The sequence below is a fragment of the Strix aluco genome, chromosome 11 (genome assembly GCF_031877795.1).
Source record: "Strix aluco isolate bStrAlu1 chromosome 11, bStrAlu1.hap1, whole genome shotgun sequence".
Taxonomy (NCBI): Eukaryota; Metazoa; Chordata; class Aves; order Strigiformes; family Strigidae; genus Strix; species Strix aluco.
In genome coordinates this window covers 10,174,246-10,194,061 of record NC_133941.1, presented here as the reverse complement: position 1 = coordinate 10,194,061, position 19,816 = coordinate 10,174,246, and the positions used below count along the sequence as shown (strand labels likewise).

Here is a 19,816-nt window from a genome sequence, read left to right as displayed (position 1 = left end):
TGAATTTATGGAAGGCATATTTTTTAAAATATTTATTGGAGAATGTCTTTCCTTCAAAACATGCATTTCCCTTACAACACTGTTTTTCCAGTTCTATTGGTGCAGTTTTGCCAATGAAAGCATGTTTAAAAAAAAAAAAAATTCCTGCTCATCAGATGTTGACTCAAATTTTATGCTATTAATGTTCCTCTACTGCTTTTTTATTCTGCTGTTTCTGGTCTCTTCCTTCTGTTCCACACAGCCCACAAAAGCATCTCATCTCTCTGTGTCCCTCTTTCTCCCTCATTACTGCAGACACTTCTACCTCTTCCCATGCTGGCATCATGTTCACTACACTCTGATACATCACCGCCAAGTTCTTTTTAGTTTTTCCTATTTGTGGTTATATAACACAGACTTTGTATGACTCTTGAATGATTCTTATTTAATTGGTGTAAGAGTGTTTAATTCTTTCCAGTTTCATTTTTTTGCTGCACCCCAAGTGATTTAAGGGGAGGTGAAGAGTTTTAAAGTTTTGTAAGTTTTTTGGGTTTGTTTTTGTTTTTGGTGCTGTTGGTTGGTGCTGTCCACTGCAACTGGCTCCAGCAGCCTGTTAATCCCTGCATGACTCATTCAGTGTTCTGCTTTTCATGTAGTGGAAACAACCTGCAGGGTCCCTTCCCTTTCCTGCTCACTCAACATAAAAGTTTGCTGCATTTTATTAGCAATATTTCTATGGATGTGAGAGAGACTCGGGTGGGCTTTGCTGAATGAGACTAATGTAAGCAAAGACAGGAGCGGTATTTCAAACTGAAAACTCAGCTGTCTAAGTAGTGCATTGGGTTGTGAAGAAAAATACCTTGAGGGTGGGAGGTTGTTTCTGCTTGCTCTGTCCTGGAGCCTTGAAAGCCAGGGCATCAGTGAGTTTAGGCAGTGGGGCTGCGTTACTGCATCAGGGCTGGGGCTCAAGCTGGAGGAGCAGTGCCTCTGTCCTGGGCTGCAGGAGCACGCTAACAGTGCCAGAGCTGCTCTTCTCTTACCAAAATGGGGATTGAAAAATACTCCAGTGTGTGTGTGTAACCTGCTGTACTGTTACCTTCATACAGATAAATGTGGTACTACAAAATGAAAGTTCGGTAGTGTGTCAGAGCATTGAGAGATTTTTGTAAAGGTTGCTGTGAAATTACATGATTTCCCTGTAACACCAGCCTGACAAAAACGAAACTGTGGAGTTAATTCCCCAGTGGCCAGTGAATCTCTTCTCCAGTGAGAAATCACCCTGATTCTTTGCACGCTTTGAGTAATGTTCACTTCTGCACTGTTAATATTTTTCTCCTTTCTACCTCCAGCAATAATTGATGATTACATCTTGTCCCTCCCTCCCACCTCAGCATGATTCTCCCAGGCTTGATCCAAAGCCCAGGGAAGGCAGCAGAAGGTCTCACTTGCTCCGCGTGCAGCTCTGCTGTGCTATGTCCAAGTGCTGTATGCCTGCAGGCAGCATGCACGGGTTAACAGGCCATGCATCCAACTCTTCCGTTGAGTGGATACAAGTATTTTTAAGAAACTTAAAACTATGCCAAGTGTACACTCAGCTTCTGGTATCTGTCTGAAGTAGTATAAAATACATAGTCACAGAAATGCCTTGGTGTAGACAATTTTGGGGTATAGTGTGGTGGGGTTTGCTTATGCAAGTAGGTGATTTAGGTGATGGTCAAGATTTTTTTGTGTGGTTTGGATTTTTTTAAAGAAACGAATTTGTCTTATTCTATTTTCTCCAGAAGTTAACATTACCAATATAGCTATTACAACACGCTGAGGCTGCTATTTTTTTCTTAAGAGCTCAGACTGGTATCTCATTTCTTTTTGATAATGTGACTTTTACCAGGGTGAGCGGGTTGTGAATTAGTACTTCATTATGTGCTGACATCGAACAAAGTCCCCACTTCAGAATTACGTATTCGAGAAAACGGTTTAAGAATTGGTTGTCTGACTCATTTAAGGTACTTGAACATCCTATCAGTACAGAAGTATATATAAAATATATTTTAACAAGTTCTGCTGCTTTGAATAATAATGAGTCTAATGAAGTAATGGAATAAATATTTTTGTGGCTTTTAAGGGACAGTTATGTTTGTAGCACATGAACTCTTTTTCTGCAATTATCAAAACATGGTAGAATTGCTAATAAATGTGTATTGACAGTAAATATCAATTGATGTAAGTAATAAGATGCTTGGGTGTTACTGGACTTGGAGTTGGAAACCTACTGAATCTTGCTCTTCTCTAGGGAGTGAATGTATCCTGTGTATTACTTAAAACAAACAAAACCACTTAAATAATTAGAAGTTGGTATAATTTCTAGAAGCCTCTACTAATCTAATGAAGATCGTATGTACAGATACGTATGATTAGGGGTGAAACATCACACAGGTTTCCTGGCACAATGGAGACAAATCGGTGCTGTCACAAGCTAGGAGTCGTGTCTGGAGCAGCTTTGTCATCAAAAACTCTCTGGATTTTTCATAACATGTGCTCTATGTCTTTTCAAAGCATAGGCATAATGCTTGATCTGATCTTGTATGATCCATTTGCTTACCTTCCTTGGTTACACAATATTACAGAAACCAGAAACTTTTTAGGAAGTACTTGCAGTAACCTGCAATGAATGCAGTCAACAGGCGCACGTTCTGCAGGTAGAATAAGATTTAATCTTCTTGGGTGTTGACATCAGGAGTGAACAAGGTCTGTTTGACCTTCTATGGGTGCTTCAGGTAATGTATGCTCTCCCCCTCATGAATTCATAAATCCATATATTTTAATAACTGTGGATATACACAAACTTTTCTATGTTTCTGTTCCAAATGCATAAACAGTTCTTCCAAAGCAGAGGCAGTGAAAACGATGCTTGTGTTACTTTTACTCCATATTTAAAATCTTTCTTAACAACATGCTTGAGACGTAAAACTTAGCTTGTTAAATGGAAGGAGAGAACCCAGTGGAATATGCGGTTTTCATATCCTTGCTGTTTGTATGTGAAAGAACACGTTTCATTGTTCTTTTCAGGCAGAATAAGACTTTTCAATAAAGCTGGATTACATTTTCTTGCTCCATTTTATTGCAATGGCATGTGTATTTTCAGTTGATGTAACTTTATGTACTTGTTACTAAAGCAATGAGGCAACTATATGTATTGCATGGGAAAGGAGAAGAAAATGCTGTTTCAGGAGTCAGAAAAGTCTCAGTTGCTAATTTTAAACTTCTATACGGCAAACTATAAACAGGCAATAAAAACATTTAATTTGCAAATTACACACATCTAGATTGGTTTTAAGTTGAATTTTTTTTATTTTGTAGTCAGGTTTTTGTAACACTTTTACCAAAATATTTTCAGTGCTATGATTAGAGACTTTGCCTGCTAGACTTAAGTAGTAAAGTTGCTCATTTCCTACTGGAATGGTAGGATTTCAGATAAAAGGAGATAAGTGTGGCATAATAAATTGTAATAAATTCAAGTAAGAAGATGTAGGGAAGAGTAAGTAATTAAAACACTTTATTTTGGTGATGAGTTTGAGGAAGTAGATAGCTTTAAAAACCTGATGATGAATAGGACAATTCATAGATCCATAGGTAAAACACATAAATACTTCATATATGTTTCTGTCCTTTCAAATAAAACAATGGGATGTTGTCATCCTATGGGGTGCTGAAAAGTGAGCCCTGTTCTGACTCATCACTGCTCAAAGCCATCTTCTGTGCAGTTCTTATCTTTGATCTTAGTTTCCAGTTATATTTTATCTATTAAGACATTTCAGCAGGATAAGAGCCTCTGAATTCAGAGATACAAATCGATCTGTAAAAGTAAACACTCTTTTCCATTATTTGCCCACCTTTTACAGTATTTTATTTACCCTGACAGTTTTCTGAGAACTTAATGTTCCTTCCCAATGATTTCGTATAATAGCAAGTTTTGTTAGAAGATACTGCACTTCTCCCTATTGTTATTGCTGTTAGGATACTGGCTTTATAAAAAAACAAACAAAAAAAAACCACCCAAGCAAACAAAAAACCCTCCAAACCAATCTGTCCTGATATTCCACCAAACAGGACTGGCTTTGACCTTTAATACTCTGAATATGCTACAGAGAATCCTGAAAACCAGATTAGAATCTCATATAAGCAGGGAGTACTTCCCAAGGTCAGAGGTTTAGACTTCATTGTATAATGCTAATAGAGAACTCTATTACTATTTTGCATGATGATTTTTAATTATTTTCAAAGTGGTGCCAGACAATGTGTAAAGAGAATATATAAGTACATAAATGAACTAAGTGATGATATTTCTGCAGCTGTGTGATTAGTCTGGTACTTAAACCACTCTAAAAGGTAGGATGGAGAGCTTCCTGCTAATTAGTGAAAAATTATTCTTTCATTGTAGTATGGCTCATATTCTTCATTTTCTGATGGATTCTGCATTGCTTCTTGTTGCCCAAAAAACTATTCCCCTATGAGAGCAGTCTTCATCTGCAATCAGTGATTAATAACTTCTGCAGTACAACATTGCAACAGATCAGACTGCAGAGCTGCGGTGGGTCCCCGCTGGGTACCTGCAGGATAACGAGGATGTGCCTTTCTGAACACCTTGGCATGTCCCATAGGTCATGTCTCTTCCAAGGGGCTCCCAGTCCACTCACATCCTGCTCGTACGGTGTGTCGGACAGCACAAAGACAACCAAGTTTCTGAAGGTCTTTATTTTCAGTAAATGAATATACATGCTTAGAATGCAGTGATAAACCATTTCATTTTAATTACAGAAATCGTGTGTTACATAAGATACATGACTTGCAGAGGTGGTGATGTAAGAGGGTGAGATTTGGTCTGAATTCTATATGTAAAATAACTTTTTTAGTAAACTTTAAAATTTAAATTGCATAGCTGTTTTCATTGTAATGTCGAATAGTGTGTGTCATCTGGGATGCTATCAGCTCTTGGTTCTTCCTTTTGGTGACTCGGGGGAGTTGTTTTGGGGCAGCTAATGAATCTGTATTGTTGTGGAGGGAAGAGAAAAATGCTTAAAAGGCCTGAAATGAATTGCAGGGCGTGTTGTTTTAATCTCCTGGTGAAATCAGTTTGGCTGTGGTTGTGTATATGACCTCCCTAACACTTCCAGTGGAAGGATCCAAACTTGTTCTGTGCATGAAAACATAGGCCCTGAGATGTACCTGCACAGAAAATCAGTTGAAAAGCTGAAAACGGCCCTTTCAAGAAATCCTCCTATGAGCTTTATGTGCAGTAACAAAGAATAATACAATAATATCTTATTGCAGCATTAAATGGATTTTTTTTAAATGAAGCATTAAAATTCTAATCACCCTTGTTCAGTGTTCTGACTGTAACAGCTGTTGCTTTTCAATATTAAAAAATACTATATTCTGGGAAATAGCTACTCTTGGTCAACTAACTACTATTATTCTTAGTTATAAAGACAGCCTTATTTTAAAGACTGTGTGTTAGTACCCTTTACAAGGTTATAAACCAATGGGTTTTTTTTAAATTTTCTTCTGTTTGGTTTTATTATGGAAAAATATATGGTTTATTCACAGAAAAATATTTCTTAGTGTAGTACCTCAATCTTGGTTTGTATTGAATGTTGTATCTAGCTTAATTCAAGGACATAATGAGGCCATGCTTTCTTGGATCTTGAGTCACCAGGTAGAGGAAAGTTAATTTAGATTTATGATAAAATGCTGCTGCTCCACAAATTTGCATTTATTATATACTCGGTAGCATTTGCCTCCCCTCTTACACAACTTAAAGATCACAGAAGACCTGAAGCCAGGCAGAGCAGAGCGCTGAGTCGATGTGCCAAGGTGCAAAGTGCTTGCCTTCATTAGAGCTTAGCAATGTTACAAGGGATTCTGCCACAGGAAGATGGTCGATGGGTTTCTTTTCTGTTTGAAAAGATACGTATCCATTTTCTGAATAGCTGTGTTGTTAGCGTTATTTTACGGTTGGTTAGAGGAGCTCAGTAGGATCTTGATGCTATTTTCATCAGAGCCTTCATTTCAGAAGAAACAGTGTCTTAAAGACCTATTTTTAAGTTATGCTTATGATTCCTTTTTGGTTATCAAAATTAGGGTAGCATAAGCCTAGCATAAGAACAAAATTAGCCATAGGATCTGTTTAATTATGTTCTTGTAAATTAGTTCACTTCAGTCCTAATTCTGTCATCCTCCCTCATGTTGAACAGCCATTTCTTTTGCAACTGATTTACTGAAATCACTGAACTTACTTGCCTAGTAAGAGATTTGATATCAGGGTTTGAGAACTTGAAACTCCTGTATATTTAGTCTCTTCTCTTTCCTAATATCCAGCTCACCTTTCTTTCAAAAACAGATCTTGAAAACTCCCGGACAAAAATGAGAAGCGCGGTGTCAGTTCGAGAGGGGCAGGGAGTCGTGCTGCTCTGTGGACCACCCCCCCGGGCGGGAGGTAAGAGACCTTTCAGGCTTCGTGCTTCCACCAGAGCTGATTGACTGTAAAGGGTAACATCTCCCTGGAAATGCGGAAGAGAGCAAGAATGAAACCTGGTTTCTGAAGTAAATAGAGAGAGAGAAAACAAAACCAAATGGGGGTGGGAGGGGGGAAGTACTTGGGAGGATTTACTTTTATCTTGAAACAACTTGCTAGCTCCTAGTAATTTCTGTGCACTTAACATGTCTGATTTTTACTACATTTCCAGTAATTAATTGAGTATCTTCTGGAGTTAAATTCTGCCCAATTTCACAATTGCCAAGCCTCGATGAATCTGGTTTTCTCTACGACTAGACAATTGCAAAGGGTAGATTGCTGTCTTTAATTATGCTAGTATCTGCCTGTTGTCTTGCAATCAAGACATTTGATAGTGTAATGTAATGATGCTGGCATAATTTAAAACACTGCTGTCTTGAGGCAGGGGATAAGAAAACTGAATATATGGGTTCTTGGTGGACCAAAAGTTACAAGTACGTTTTATCATTCATTCTGCATCTTCAGTCTTTGACTAATTGCTATTGAGCCTCAAGTACGATTTGAAAGTAACTGGTTTTATTTGTTTTTAATTGATATGGAGTCTCATTATTGAAGGGCTGTGATGTTAAACATCAGGTTTGATTTCAAAGACAAAGTAATATAAGCTAAACACTGAATACAATAATAATAGGTATTGTGGCTTCTTAAATTTGGCAGAGACCAGGCAGACACAGGCATAAAGTGGCAATTTTACCACTGTCTGAGCTTGCAGAATTTTTCTCTCTAAACTGATACATATTCTTAAATCATCTTTATAGCTTACAACAGCTTTGTCTTTTCAGCTGCTGAGAAAATGGGTCATTCTCCTAGCTATCTATAAGAATTAGAATGATTAAATTTTGCTTCTATATGCAGTCCAAATTCTGAATTGCTCCAGTCATTCTTATACTCCCATCCCTCGCATGGGTATACACCCAGAGGTGATCACCAAACTGACTACAACTCTGCCTGACTCTTGCAATGTTTAAGTTTGAGGTGTTAAACAGGAGGTGATACAAAGCATGCTCATATTGCTACGAATGTTGGTTAAAATCAACACTTGAAAGAGGTGAGAATTTCTTTTGCAGTCAGCAGATGGATATGATTGACACCCCCCCACACTAATTGTGTTATTCATGCAAGAAAAAAAAGAGAACTGAGGGCTCCCTGAATTTATCAAATGGAATTGAGAATTGGTACCAGAATTATGTAAAATCCTTGGATTTGTCTGAGAGTTGGAGGATTAACCACTAAAGTTTTCAGAAGACATGGAACAAGGCGGGAAAAAATTCTTCCTTTTCTTTCTTCGCTAAAACAAACCTATAGCATGGTGACATCAAGCCTACAGTGCCTCTAGATCTGGCACGGTAGGATGCAGGTCGGTAAGTCTTAGATAAAATACCCATCTGTTAAGCAGAAGTAGTTTGTTAGGAATAGCAGGAATGGTTTAGGAACAGCTAACCTGGCCTGAGGGATCTGAGGCATCTCAGCCCTTTTCCAGATCAGTGATCTGATTATTTTTTTTCCCTGTTTCTTTGCTTCTGTATTTGTTGCACTGAGCTATCAAATACTTTCAGACAATACTAGTTCCAAAAACCTTCTCAAATACCTTGTTTTCTCTTCCCCTTAAGCCCCTGACATATTGTTCGTGTTCCGTCATGCCATGCAATTTCTAAGTTGTTGCTAGCTTAATTGCACTGATTTTTTTACATTCTTTGTAAGGAGTCTTCAAGAAGAGACTTGATTAAATTGTGATTATTCCTCCATATGCAGCATTCCAGTTACAATAGAAAACAATGTTGATCCCAAAAGAAATACCAGTTCATAGTATGGAAAAAGGATGCTTCCCTTCTACAATTTGGCATATTTTTTCTTTGTTTATCTTAGCAACATATAGTACATAAGTAATATGAATATCCCCTTTCAATGGGGAGCAAATTATTCCTTCAGTTAATGGTGCTTTTGTCCTTTTGAAGTTTGCAGTTCTAGTTCCATCAGGGTACGGACATCTACCACTTAAACCAACAATGAACTCCATTTAGCTTCATAAACATCAGGGCATAAACTGAGCTTGTACTTTAGCTTTGTTTCTGTGATGGCTGTTGGTGTATGGGGGGAAGAAGATGGTGCTTAATGCTTCCAGTTGAGGGTGCACAGATCAGTTTTATACTTCTGTCATTAAACATGAGCTGTACCACAAACCCCTCCAATATTTTCTTTAGAGTTAGCGCATTTCCCTTTGGCATTCTCTTCTATAGCAGTCTTGTTTGAGACTTACTGAATGGGAGATTTGATAAATGACTGGCTTTGTGTGTGCAGACTTTCTCCCAACTATTTTATTAATTCAACTGGTTCTTACATTAGGTGATGTAAATTGTATTATAATTGAGCAGTGATTTTTGGATAATTAAGATGGTCATCTGTCATTGTTCTGCATGACCATACTTCTGTACATAATTTTGATTCTGTTATAGGGAACCTGTTAAAATACCCTGGTTTTCCCACAAAGCAGTAAATCATCTCTCACATACTCAAAAGATAAAATTACATCTAAAATTGATTTATGTAGATCTTCTGCTGTCTTTTTCAGTTGTTATAACCATTAAATTGTACTGAACTCTCTACAGCTATTGTGACTTTTTACTGTCTTACTTGTTATGTCTTTGATGGCTTTAAGGGACTGTCGATGTAACAAACATTTCAACACACAAAATTTAATATTGGACGCACTTAACATACAGCCAGTTAAAAAACATTCATGTGATGCTAATTTTTTTCCATTCTGCCAAGAATGGAAAAGGCTAGACATACGGAGATCTAAAAATGATTTTTCTCTACTATTGATTTTGTTCCAAAATCAGTATCTAAGGAGTGACAAAGCCCCAAGTAAAGCAAATCTGCAAGTTCCTTTAGGGTTTTACCTACTGTTACTACTGTGTGTGTATCTTGATTATCATGTAGCTTGTCTTCAGCTATTATTTCTATTTGCTAGATATTGTGATTTATATTTGTTTAGTACAGTTGGTTTTACTAATCTGACATTGATTTTTTGGATTTATGAGGTATATTCTGCTCTACAGGAGAGGAAGCAGCAATGAGGCATAGACCTTTTATGTTCTCTATGGTGGTTTCAGGACTGCTCTAGACACAGAGAAAAAGATGATTTTTTAATGGTATAAGTGAAGATTTGCTTGAGGGTTATGCAGACATTTCAAAGAATTCAGGCTTGCCTGGAAAAACTAGGCATTAGTTCTGTGTTGGTGGTTATACTCCCTGTTACCTTGTTGGTGTGTGGAATATGACCATAACCCACAAGAATTTAGGTAAATGGCAAGAACATTGTAGAGGCAACAAACTGTTGCTTGGAAGTTGCAAGGAAATTCTACTTGTGTTATATTCATGACTAGCCTCGTGTGATATGTGTTCCTATTTCATGCAATATGGCAAGGATAGTTCTGCATCTCTAAAGTAGCAAGAATGTTCTCCATGTTACTATCATGCTCTGATAAATGTAGACTTAATCGATAAACAAGACTGTATTTGAAAGATAGGGATCAATTTAGCTTATAGCATATTATTTTAAAGTTGTGACATGCTGATATGAAATAATACTAGGTCATGGAAAAATTCATTCCCAATTTATTGCTCACTGTTTAATATGACAAATCATTCAGTGAATAGTGTCATGCTGTTGCAAATTAGTATTTAGACTTGCAAATTTTTGCTCGTGTCTCTTGTATTGCCATTTGGAGACCTGCAAGTTCCAGCAAGACTGTGCTTCACAAATAACATGGCATGGAAAGTATCTCATATGCCAGAAATATTTTGATGCTTTGATTATTTCTTTTCTGAAACTCTTGAATATCAACATGCTACTTTTCTGGGAACTGTAAATTGAATTGATTTTGCTTACTTCACTTTGGAAACATTTCATACCCTTAAAACAAAACCAGACTGATAGAACTCCAGAATACCGTTTCTTTTCTACTGCTCATCAGTGTGTTTTCAGGGGGTGGAAAGCATCCTGGTTTTGCATCTTTATCTTTTGCTTTTGTTGCAGATTGTGGATGATACTCATCTGGGCATGAGCAATAAATCATACTTGCAGTAGGCATATTATGAGGTTTTTGCACAAAAATGCATTCTAAGGAGAATAGTATGTTGAATATTGTAAAAGCAATGGCCTTAAAAACAGTTCCATAGTGTTCTCGAGCTGTTCTCAATCTGCCAAGGAGAAATGGTATTTTTATTTAAAAATATATTTTGCAATAGTCCTGCTGGTGTCATCATCATCTGCACAAATTTCAGCTGACAGTTTGAAATCAAATCCTAATGTACCCAAGAGACATTTATGTTTGCCCATATGAGGGACAATAATACATGTTCACAGCTGGATTTTACAATGATTTCTGTTTGTCAGAGCATTATTTTCACCACCAGGACCAAACCAATGCTGTAGAGACAGTCTCTGTGTTCTGCACTTTGTCAAATGCAGTCTTTCTAAAGCACTTCTTCTTTTGATAAACCTGTGTTCCAGACTGAGGTAAACCAGACTAAAATTACCATATCCTTACATACTTGTGCAACTTTTGCAGGTACTTTACAGTACATGGTTTTTAAGCTAGTATGGAGGTGTATAACTGGCCTAAAACTTTTAGCAAAAGATGCATGATTCCAGTCTGGGAAAGGGCAAACTGGACAAGCACGGTACCACTCCCAAGTTCATACAGAACTCTTTGTTAACTCCATGTTTCATTATGCACATCAGTGACACTGAACAGATGAATATATTAGTATTTCTATTTTATATCTTAGATATTTGGTCATCTTTTAGTCTTAAACTAAGAGATGTATCTAGATCATGAAGGATAGCTTCATAGCCAGGTAGTCAGTAGATCATAAAGCCTCGAAGCACCTGTGATCAGTAATATTAGCTCTCGTAAATTTTGCACTACATCTTGAATACCCATTACAAAATTATGAGAATATCGCAGCCTTTTATAATTTTTTTTTTAGGAAAGATTCTAGCCTTTGATTGTTCTTTTTTTTTTTTTAAAGTAGCATTCCCAAGTATACAAATCAAAAAACCAAACCAATATTCTTAAATCTCAGTATTTTAAAGCTAGATTATTCTTTTCATTAGTGGGGTGAGAGAGCGCATGTCAGAACCTACAGTCTAGGCAGTGAAGGATGTGATTTCACCTATAGCCCAGGAAGGAGTTTTTCATAAGACTGGATCAGCTCGTGCTGGCTGCAGAACATTTGGTTCCCACTAAGATTCACTGAGAGTTGAATACATACAGTAGTAGCACGTATAATGTAGGCTGTTGTGGAGAGAGCAAAGAGTAGAGCAGACTTTTGTGGGAATAATACAGCATAAGTTTCATCAGCAAAATGTGGGCACTCCAGAAGACCTCAAAAGGCTATGGGATGTGCACTATATTGCACTATATATAGCCCTCTTTCCCGAACCTGAATAAACTGAAAGAGGCAGCAATATGGGATAAGAGTTTTTTGATGAGAAACAATGCCTCGTGGTGGTGGGGTATTTGTTGTAAGAAGGGGGGATGGAAAGAAAGAGGGAGAGGTAGATTAAGCAGTACTAAATTGCAAGGAAAAAGATTCAGGTTGAGCCTTTTCACTTAGCTAGTCCCAGGTATCTCAGGTATGCCTTGGGAAAAAGAGGAGAAAATAACTGGGTTTAGCCCTCTACCAAGATTATCCCCAAATTGTTACTGTGGGGGTCTTTCTCCTCCAGCTCTTTATCTTCTCTACCAAAATATTTGAGTTTTTCTTTGAAAACAAGATAATGCATTAGAAAGAGGCAGGAGGGAGATGGCTGCAGTCCCAGCACACAGTCATAGCTGATCATTACACTCTTCTAACAAGAGTACTGAAAGTAATTTTTGTGTTTTCACAGGGGTTTACCAAGTACCTTCTCCTAAATTAGTGCAAGACTACCAAATGAAATTTGTCACTAATTACTACTTCCATCTATAAACATTAGTATGTTCCTTTGAAAATTCACTCTTGGGTATTTCCATTAGTTTCCTTTAGTTTATCTCCCTAATATTTAACATTCAGAAGAAATCAGATGTGTTTTAGTTGAGCAATAAACTAAACTATCATCTTTTTATCCTCAAAATTATTATAGGCAGGAAGCAATTTAAAATACTTTCAACTATTGAAAAAGCACAACAGAGTTGTTAAAAATGCTCTGAGCAATTAAATGTAAAGTTCTAGGGATGTGATTAAAAGAACAATTTGTCATTTGAAATGGATATGGCTAATGGGTATGTATTTAAATATTGCTTCCTAAAGCAGTTTCTTACTTTTCTGCATACTTCCAGAGTACGAACAATTTGATTGGAGCCAGTACACTTTGAATGACACAGTCTGAAACAATTAGTTCAAAAATGTGATAAAGAGAAACTAATCCATCATCCCGCACAGCTACAGGGGAAGTAAAATTGGGTTTTTATTCAGCACTGGAACACAAATGTCGTAAAGTGTTTTGTTAGACTCTCCTATAAGCATCTGGATTTCCTTCAGAGCACCAAGGAACATTTAACCTGCCAGTTAAGGAGCACTTTTATATTACAAGGTCATGTTCGGTTTGAAACTTAACACTAGTTAATGGTCAGATCCCACATGTGACAGGATGGGGGTGGCAGGAAGACAGACAGCAGGCAAGGCCATACTGCCAAGCTGCTTTTCCAGTGGATACACTGTTTGGAAATATACTTACCATGAGTTTTTCTGTGGTATTAATAAAGAAATAACGCTGCTACTCTTGAACATCCGTGTTTCCCAAGGATGAGCTTAGAAATGTTTGTGTTTTAATTACAATGGTGTGCTTTGCTTTTGATGCTGCTTTGAAAGACTTAAAAAAAGTCTGCAAATTGTTGAGTATAGAGAAAGACCAGAACTTCAGTGGGCTATTTGACATGCCCAGAGCTCTGTCACCTGTGGCAGCCACCAGACTAGTGTGTGCAATTACTACTTAGCTGGTTCTATGGTTGTGGTGTAGGTGAGGGAGCAGTAGAGAAAAATAGAATTTATGCTGCAACTGTTGAAAGAATTGCATCTTTTTTTACATCACACTAGCTTATTTCAAAATCAGAAAACAAGTGGACTCTTACCATATTCCATTTAAAAATGAAAATTAGGTGTTAGCCTGAAGTAGGAACCTTGCAATTTCAGCTAAAACATTTCAATATTCTCATTAAATGTCTAGATTGAAATTGCAGAATATTACATAGGTGTCTCACACTGCTCTCATTATTCTTGGTTATTTCATACACAGAAGTTGCATGCCTAATTACCTGCACAGCATGCTGAAAATTGATCTTTTGTATTTTATCTATAAAATAATTCACCTTTTATGCCAACATTACTAATAGCATACATTAGTTTCAAATCAGAGTGTTTCCATTATGCTCTGGAATAAAATGAGTTTCTCAGGATATGTTCTTCACTTCTTGTATCTGGACTCAGATTCCCATCATGCAGTTTACATTTTGTATAAACAAGAATATCTTCAGCCAAAAGAAGAGAGTTATTCTAAGAGTTCGGGGGGAATTTCAGAAGCATTTATAAATCTCCAAACATTTTTCCCCAAACTGGGAAAATGTTACAACTATTTTAACCAGGTATTCACTGTCTTGCCTTACTCCTGTTGACCACAGTTCAAGGACTGTTATAGAGGTTTGTTTCGTAATTGTCATTATTTTTCCATAGAAAACATCAACAAAAAGTAAACTACCAACCTACAGTTTATAGACAGTGCTCTGAAGTGTGACTGCAGTTAAAGACTTTTGTGTTATTAGTGGTATAACTACTTGCGTGCAAACAGTGCAATATCCCCCTCAGAAATACACAGTCTGAGTTCTGTTTTGGTTTGTTTTTCCCAGCTGAACATACTTAGGACAGTTTTTCAGTTTCTGGGCATTTAATGTGCTCAAGAATATACCCTAAAACCGTGAAATCATGTATAATTCCAATAAAATTCTGAAGAGTTTTTTCATTGTCAAAATGATCTCACTTTTGGCAGTGGCACCTGAAGACTTTATAATATCCAGTTTAGCCTATGTTAGGGGATCCCATATTGGAGTATGTAAACACCTTGCCTTACTCTTACAGTGCACAAGATTTTTATTTGTAAAACAGCCTTTAATGTTTGTCAAAAAACCGAGAAAGGTGTAACTTATTTTATGGCAAAGATAAAGTATTACCTCTTGGCAAAAGCGCAGGCACCAAGAATAGCCTTGCAGCAGGTTGTGCTGGCTTGCCAGAGGAAGGACGGAGTCACTCAAGGTGGTGGGCTAAGTGGAGTCAAGTAGCTAGAGTTTGCCCAAGTAAGAAAAAAAAGTCTGAAGGTAGTGGGTATAAAATGCATTATTGTACCCCCTGGGGGCACTCATATCCCCAAGTACAGTGACTTAAGCCCATAGCAGTGTAATCCTCTAAGGAATAGGCTGCAGTGAACTAAGGACAGTTTACATCTAGGCTAAGAGTGTCCTCTGGGAGTTTAATGCACTTCTACCTCATGCAGATTAATTTCCTAATTTTAAATAATTTGTTTGGACTTTCCTAGGGGTTCCTGCGCAGACAGATATACAGAGCTGTCCTCAGCAGTGTTGACAAATTGATATTTCTGTGTGTGACTGTCCCTCAAAACCATACCCGATTGCTTCATGTCTGTGCTGTGAGAGCTTGCTCCTTCCTGAGTGATGCTCATCCACAAAGCAAGAGGCTTTTCTCCATTTTCTGTGATTTCATCACAGTTTAAGCTGAAAGTGGGCCAAATGATGAACTAACTGGTTTCTTCCTTAATTACAGGTTCTGTCATTATCCTCTCAAAATTAGTGTTACTTCTCCATTACTTTCAACACCAAGGTAGATAATTCAAAATAGCTAGTTGTTACAGATTCCCATGTCTTTAATTGCTGTTTCTGTCATTGCTAAATTTTGTCTGATTACTTTCTTGCAAACAGTTTTTAAAAGCGATATGCCATCCTGGGGGTTAGGCAGAGCGCCAGTTGAAGACAGAAAATACCAAGATACTGCAGCTTCCCATTGTATTTCTGTTACAAAATATTGTAAAATCTGAATTGGAGAACTGTATGAAATAATATAGATTTGGGTGTCAGTGATTGACATGAACCTTCTTTTCTGTAAAAAAATAAAACAGAAAAATGCTAACTATTGTACAGTCAGCTTGATGAACTCAAAATCAAGTATTTTAATTTCTTTTCAGAATTATCAGCTTCACTAAATGAAATCCAGTTTTGAATATAGGTTTAAATCTGTTTCAGAACAGTATTGTTGACATAATTTACTTTTGGCTATTTTAGAAATCTTATTTAGGGTGAATTATGGGGCTAGCAGGTACATATTAAGCAGATGTAGAAGAGTGCTGGTCCTGCACAAAAGGAGCAAGAGATGATCTTCAGAATTCTTGCATTTAGTGGATAAAATAAACCTTATGAATTGTCCCTCTCCTTTTGGTCATAGGTCTATATGCCTTTCCACCTCCCACCAACCCCCCAGACTTGTAAAAAGCAGTTTTTTTCAAAAGCATGTACATGATCTTAAGGCCTAACTTTGAACCCAATTGAAAACTAGTAAATGTGGAGGGCTTACCCCCTTATGTTCCTTTAGCAGCCTTATTTTTTTTTTTTTTATAGAGGAAGTAAAGATATGTTTTTTTAAGGCTCATAGATGGCAGGAAATGACCATGGTAGACCTCAAAGGCCATGCTGATTTAATTGTTGAATTTTGTAAAAATTTTAAGTTTAAAAATGACAGACAATTTTATAAGCAATTTTTAATTGAACACTTACATGCACAAAGTGCCTAGAACAGTATGAGTGTGCTGAGTGTATTGTGGCTTGTCAACTGCACAGTAAATAATAATCAAATAATGCAAAATAAAGAGAAGAAGCCCACCAAGATGTAGTAAACAAATAAAAATTGAGTAATAACTGTAATTTCCAATACCTTATCCATGTACGGTTGCCAAATAAGGGAGAAATGCATCGGAAAGCAAAGGCTTAGCTCTCCGAGGAAGCCCAGGAGAGACATATTACTTCCATTTATAACACAAAATCAACTGAAAACTTGTAATTGACAGAGAGGGAGTGAGTTTATGTCCCTTGAGGTGCCCTAGGATCAGCAACAGGCAAATGGTGTAAACATAATAAATCACAGAACAAGTTGTTTAATATGAATTTTTTTGAAAGTAAGAATACAATTTTGTAAAGTACAATAAATATAAAATGAGATATTGGCTGTGGGGCACTGGTAGAGAAACACCCTGCTCCTTTCTTAAGAGAGTCGATGAAAATATATGTTGAATGGGAAATTAGGTTTCCAGGAGTGCTTATTCATAGGCTGTTGAAGGATCCAATTAAACTGGAATACACTTTGCATGGCTTTCATAATCATAATGACTGATTTCAATAAGTTTACTCTTGACTTAACCCAATATAGTAGGAACAAAATCAAGCTGCTTATTTTCCTGCTGCATATCCAGATCTGTCCATCCCCTCTCAATGTTTTGAATGTATTTTTTTCTTTTTTTCTTTTTTCTTTTTTTTTTAGAATTGAATAATATTTTGAGCTAAGGAAAACATGTAGGTCAATAAATACTAGAACCAATAAAGTCTGGCTTCCCACATTTTTGTGGATGTCTGAGTTTGATATAGGGCTGAAAATGTAATTTATTTTTTTCTTACTGTTCCTGAGTTGATACCTGTTTTGGTCTACAACCTCTCCCTCAGCCTTGTGATCACTTTCTTCATCCAGGTGCTCTGTAGAAATGAAATTATGCTTTAGTTTCTGGTCTTTCCCATTTAGCAAGACTATATAGTCTTTGCTCTCAAAGAGGTCATAGTCCCCTTCAAACTCTTTGGGTGTACTTTTTCTTTTCTACCTTCTTAAAAATTTTTATTTTATTTCTTCTATTTGAAGTCACTGATAGATATTGAATAGTGCCAGACCATAGCCAGATGCCACCTCCGTGCTGCACAGTGCTTACTCAACAAGCCCTCTCAATTCAACAGCAAACCACTGACACCTACGTCTTGGTATTTGTGTTGTAAAATGGGAGAAGAGCTGTACAGAATATTTTGTTGTTGACTGTATGAATATTCTTTGGCTTGTGTATGAGACTCTTGTGGCACATCTCAGAAGTCTTTCTGAAGTCAGGCTAGATCAGAGGGTTTTACTTCCCACTGCATCAACTACCCTATCTTTTCTTGGCAAATCTTTGTTGGTCTTCCTTATAAATTAATCACACCTATCCTGTTATGTAGGAAGGAACTTCTAGTGAAAGTCATTGTTTCACCTGAGGAGACATGCTGCAACTCCAGAAGAGTAGATAGCTGTTTTCAACAATAAATATTTCCAAATCTCACAAAAGTTTAACTCTTGAGAAAATTCCTGAGACTGTTAATTGTTCATACAAACTGCTCCTGCAAAATCAGGTTAATGGCAGGAGTTTAAATATTGATAGAAGAAAATTAAATGCAATTATGATAAGTCATTTCATTTGATGGCCTTTTTGCATTAGCCAGTCCATAAATATCTTAATAATTTCATTTATTGAATGTTTTTTCATTTGCACAATCTTACCTTGTGTTAAATTGGTCCTGTTGGCTTAGCGCTTTCCTGGGTGCATATTCATACTAAACTGTGAGGGTTATGGAAATGTGTACTCTTCCTTTCATGACTGCATCCAAATGTATGCACTTTCAAATTAAACCTGTGCAAAAAGGGATGATCTCCATTTTGTAGGGGCAGTGCAAATGCTACAAGATATTTTAACGTGAAGGCAGGTCAATCAAGCTATAATCGTCTCTAATTAGCTCTTGCAGAAGCTGTAATCTTTTTATAAACTTTCAGCTGAGCAGCACTTGGGTGAAAAATTATTTCTTGCCTGAAAAAAACATTAAAAATTCATTTCCTTTGATTCTGTAGGATATGAATGAGACAAGCACATGGTCTTGCACAGGAAGGGGCTTTTGCAATTAAAATTGGACACACACAGCTCAGAGTTGTGTTCCGAAAAAAACAAATTCTAATGCAGTTTTTGCCAAATCTCTTAGTTTATCTTTTGAAGTGTGGTTTTCCTTGCAAATGACCATAATGACTGGTAGTGAGGGCTACTCTGCCCTATCATATAGAGATTTTTTTTTAATGGAATATTTATGGATTTTTATATGAAAAAAATAGTTTTGCCATCTGGTGAGCCCTACTGCGAAATTATTCTTGCATAAACCACTTTGAATTCCTTTCACCTTTTTCTTCTGCTGGAAGAGATATGGCTTTAGTGAAAAAATTGTTCGTTTTGTGCTTCTTTGGTTTTGCTGGTTTATGGTGGTACTTAAAATTTATTGTTCTCAGTCATTGGCTCTCTGGTCCTGTTTGTTACATAATATAGTATTGTATATAATACAATATTGTAAAATACAATAATAAAATAAACTGATCTTTGAAGAAAAAAGCATGCAAAACCCTACTAAACATCTTTACTTCTTTTTTATTACCAACTAGAATTGTCATTTGCTTGGATCTTCAATGAATATCCATCATTTGTACAAGAGGACAGTCGGCGATTTGTGTCTCAAGAGACTGGTCACCTCTACATAGCCAAAGTTGAGCCATCGGATGTAGGAAATTACACCTGCGTTGTAACCAGCACTGTGACCAACACCCAAGTTCTTGGGTCGCCAACTCCTCTAGTGCTGCGCACGGATGGTATGACTTCCCTTCTGCACCATGAATAAATAACACACCTAGTCGTCAGTGAATGTTTTTGTCTCTTACAGTGTAACTTTTCAAGCATTCTCAGATATTGACTGCTTTATAAGGAGATAAACTGGTTTGTGTTGCATGCTCCTCTTCCTCCACTAAGTCTGACTGATTTCACTGGCAGGTCCCTACGCTTCACTTTATAAGCGGAGTGCAAGAGAAATAAACTTGATTTTGAATTTAATGTGATGTAATACTAAAGAGAAAAAAAAGGCTTTACTTATTAAAAATTTTATTTTTCAATTGTCTCATATAGGTGTGATGGGAGAATATGAACCGAAAATAGAAGTTCAGTTTCCTGAGACACTTCCTGCAGCTAAAGGCTCAACTGTGAAACTAGAATGTTTTGCACTAGGAAAGTAAGTTTTTGACTTCACCTATACTGAAAGTTGAAGCACATTAGGGTTCATCTGCACAAGAGATGTGGAGTTCTGGCAGTTGTTTTGGTGGTGTTTTCTAAAGACCCTATTT

The 19,816-nt window shown here is 36.9% G+C and overlaps 1 protein-coding gene across 4 annotated transcripts in view; it reads left to right on the top strand.

Annotated features, from left to right (window-relative positions):
• Nucleotides 1-19,816, top strand: part of LOC141928207 (contactin-3-like) — a 113,215-nt gene that overhangs the window by 52,604 nt on the left and 40,795 nt on the right. For all 4 annotated transcript variants that reach the window (XM_074836048.1, XM_074836047.1, XM_074836045.1 and 1 more), the window contains exons 3-5: nucleotides 6,377-6,472; nucleotides 19,088-19,291; nucleotides 19,602-19,704. In XM_074836048.1, coding sequence (XP_074692149.1) covers nucleotides 6,377-6,472; nucleotides 19,088-19,291; nucleotides 19,602-19,704 — 403 coding nt within the window. The remainder of the gene's footprint in view (nucleotides 1-6,376; nucleotides 6,473-19,087; nucleotides 19,292-19,601; nucleotides 19,705-19,816) is intronic.